The sequence below is a fragment of the Alosa alosa genome, chromosome 5, assembly GCF_017589495.1.
Source record: "Alosa alosa isolate M-15738 ecotype Scorff River chromosome 5, AALO_Geno_1.1, whole genome shotgun sequence".
NCBI classification, from domain to species: domain Eukaryota; kingdom Metazoa; phylum Chordata; class Actinopteri; order Clupeiformes; family Clupeidae; genus Alosa; species Alosa alosa.
Genome location: NC_063193.1, coordinates 19,961,543 through 19,964,042, shown reverse-complemented (window position 1 = coordinate 19,964,042; position 2,500 = coordinate 19,961,543). Strand labels below are relative to the sequence as shown.

The window sequence follows — 2,500 nt, the reverse complement described above, 5'->3', positions numbered from 1 at the left end:
CCTTAAAAAAAACTCTTTCTCTATGTTGTAATGTTATGGACATCGAGAAGAGCTGTCAAACACCTCAGTCGACACAGTTGTCTGGTAGTTGCTGATGGCAAAGTTGCTGATGCAGAGTTGAACTCAAGTCACAGCTTTGGCAAAAAAAAAAAAGACATTCTTTTTCATGGCAGTTTTTTTTTTTAATCAGCAAAGAAAAAATCATAAGTGCAGCATAATCACATAATTTATAAAGATTGCACATATAAAAGTCATGGGGAATTTATCAGGACCAATATATCTCACTTTTGCAAGTCTGGAGCCTTTAGTTTTTGCACAGAAGCACTTCTGACCCAATGGAGAAATAAAGCGCTTCCACATGGCTCCTGTCGTTAGCAGCCCAACCTGTGTTATTTTAGTCTCCCTAGATGGAGGCACTTCACAGTAATACCTGCTTCCTGCAAGATATTTAGAGGCAAGGAGGAAGAGAGGGAATTCCACCCAAGTGCAGAGCACCGGGACTGTTTCAGTTGGCATGGGTAGCCAGGGATTATTTAACGTTTTTAAATGCGAGGCTCAGACTTTGGAGGGGATTGCACGCCAGTCTCAAGCCAGTCTTTGTTTTGGTGTTAGTCTTTCTGTGTCTTTGATGGGTTGACTGAGTCAAAGCCCATTTCTTGTACTTTGTTTTTCTTTCCTTAATATTGAGCCGCAACCTTTCATCTTTGAATTTGTGTGTTTTGCTTTCGCCCTTTCGTCTATTTGTGGAACCTGCGGCTTAGGACTGTGTTACTTGGTGCTTACTTAGGAGAAAGACTGTACACAGTAACACGGTTTCTCCCTCTACATGACATAGATTGAGGACACATCCCAGCACCTGTTTTTGTATCTTCTGGGACTGATTTATATCACAGATGTCTATATCAGTGTGTGCGCTTTCGTCTCAGGGAGTGACTTGGGAGGACGCAAAAACCACAGCTGTGTGACTTTTACATCCCAAAGCAAGATTATCAGAAATATTCCCAAAGTTGAAACCCCACCACCACAGACCAAATCAGAGCATGTGCAGAGAGGGGGAAGCATTGGTGAAGCACCCATGAGGTTAGAAATGGTTCATCCACATCAAAGCCCAATGCTCTGTCTGGATTTGTCTCGCAGATTTGCCCCGAGGTGTATTTCACGTGGGCACCCTGATAGCATTTGCCCACCTCACCGTAGTCATTCTTCATTTATGATATTTATTTTAATGAGGATACAATTTAACATAGTTACAATTTAACATAGCATGCAACTCATAAGATGAACAGAGGGTTTATAGCTATTGCAAATGTACAACTTTTGTCACTAGTTGGGCTTTTAGTACTCAGTGTAAATAAAAACATATAGCCTTCTATCCCCTATCTGTTTTGTGAGGGGAATAAACAGACAAACTTGAGCGTACCTTAACCTCCAGTTTGTTTGCAAGTCAGGACCGCCAAGAGACCGAGGCCCATATCTCCAGAGCCAATACCTGACTCATTTTCCCAGTCTTGGGGGTGTTTCTTTCTTTTTTTTGATCTTTGGTTAGACAGCCTTCAACTGCACTTGGACTTGTTTAGACACAGTTTTTTTCAGTGTGTAAATGACTGAGTAATCGCCCTCTTATACTTCTTCAGAGTTAAAGGAAATGTCAGCACTGGCAGGAACTTGCCGGGCATACCTCTGGAAACAAAAGACTGATACCTTACTGAGCTACTTGGTGAGGGAATGTGCCGTTGGGTGGGAGAGGAAAATACCTACCTCGCACTCACCGTTGATCTGTCAGGTTGACTTCCAAAAAGAATCCATAAGAAAGTTACAGCACAGTGCCATAGTGGGGTGTTTATAGACATACCACCAGTGCATGGAATACTTTATGGTTGAAAGGGACTCATTCAAAAGCTAGTTGCTCAAATGTTTTGAATGACCTGGATGTTCACTGATGTTGCATATCCCTGTGTGTGTGTGTGTGTGTGTGTGTGTGTGTGTGTGTGTGTGGATCCCTGTGTGTGTGCCATACCCTTAGAGAGGGTTCTTTTCCCTGCCTGAGGGCCTCTTTTTGATCGAGCCAGTGAAAGGTCACCCTGTGAGCAGTGAAGACCCCCAAGAGGCTCATGTGGTCTACCGGAGTCCGGTGAGCTGGCCGGTAGGCCGACATCGGCGGAGCGTCAAGGAGTCGCAGGAGGGGCAAGGCGCCTGCGGAGTCAAAGGTGGGAGGTCACAGACGGCCAGGTCACCACAGGGCAGGCTGATAAGAGAGGGATCTGTAATGGTTTCCAACCAGTGTCTGGGACTGGATAATATCCTTGTTCAGATGTGTGCTTGTGTGTGTGTCTTGGGATGTGTGTGTGTGTGTGTGTGTGTGTGTGTGTGTGTGTATGTCTGTGTGTGTGGGTGGGTTGCTTGGGGTGTGTGCATGGGTGTATGTCTTGGGATGTGTATGTGTGTCTGTGTGGACAAGTAGTGCTTGTTGTCTTTATATTATTTGTGTGTAGAAATATTT

General features: G+C 44.4%; 1 protein-coding gene across 1 annotated transcript in view; it reads left to right on the top strand.

Annotated features, from left to right (window-relative positions):
* Window positions 1–2,500, top strand: part of adamts12 (ADAM metallopeptidase with thrombospondin type 1 motif, 12) — a 24,211-nt gene that overhangs the window by 2,728 nt on the left and 18,983 nt on the right. The window contains exon 4 of the mRNA XM_048244461.1: window positions 2,024–2,207. Coding sequence (XP_048100418.1) covers window positions 2,024–2,207 — 184 coding nt within the window. The remainder of the gene's footprint in view (window positions 1–2,023; window positions 2,208–2,500) is intronic.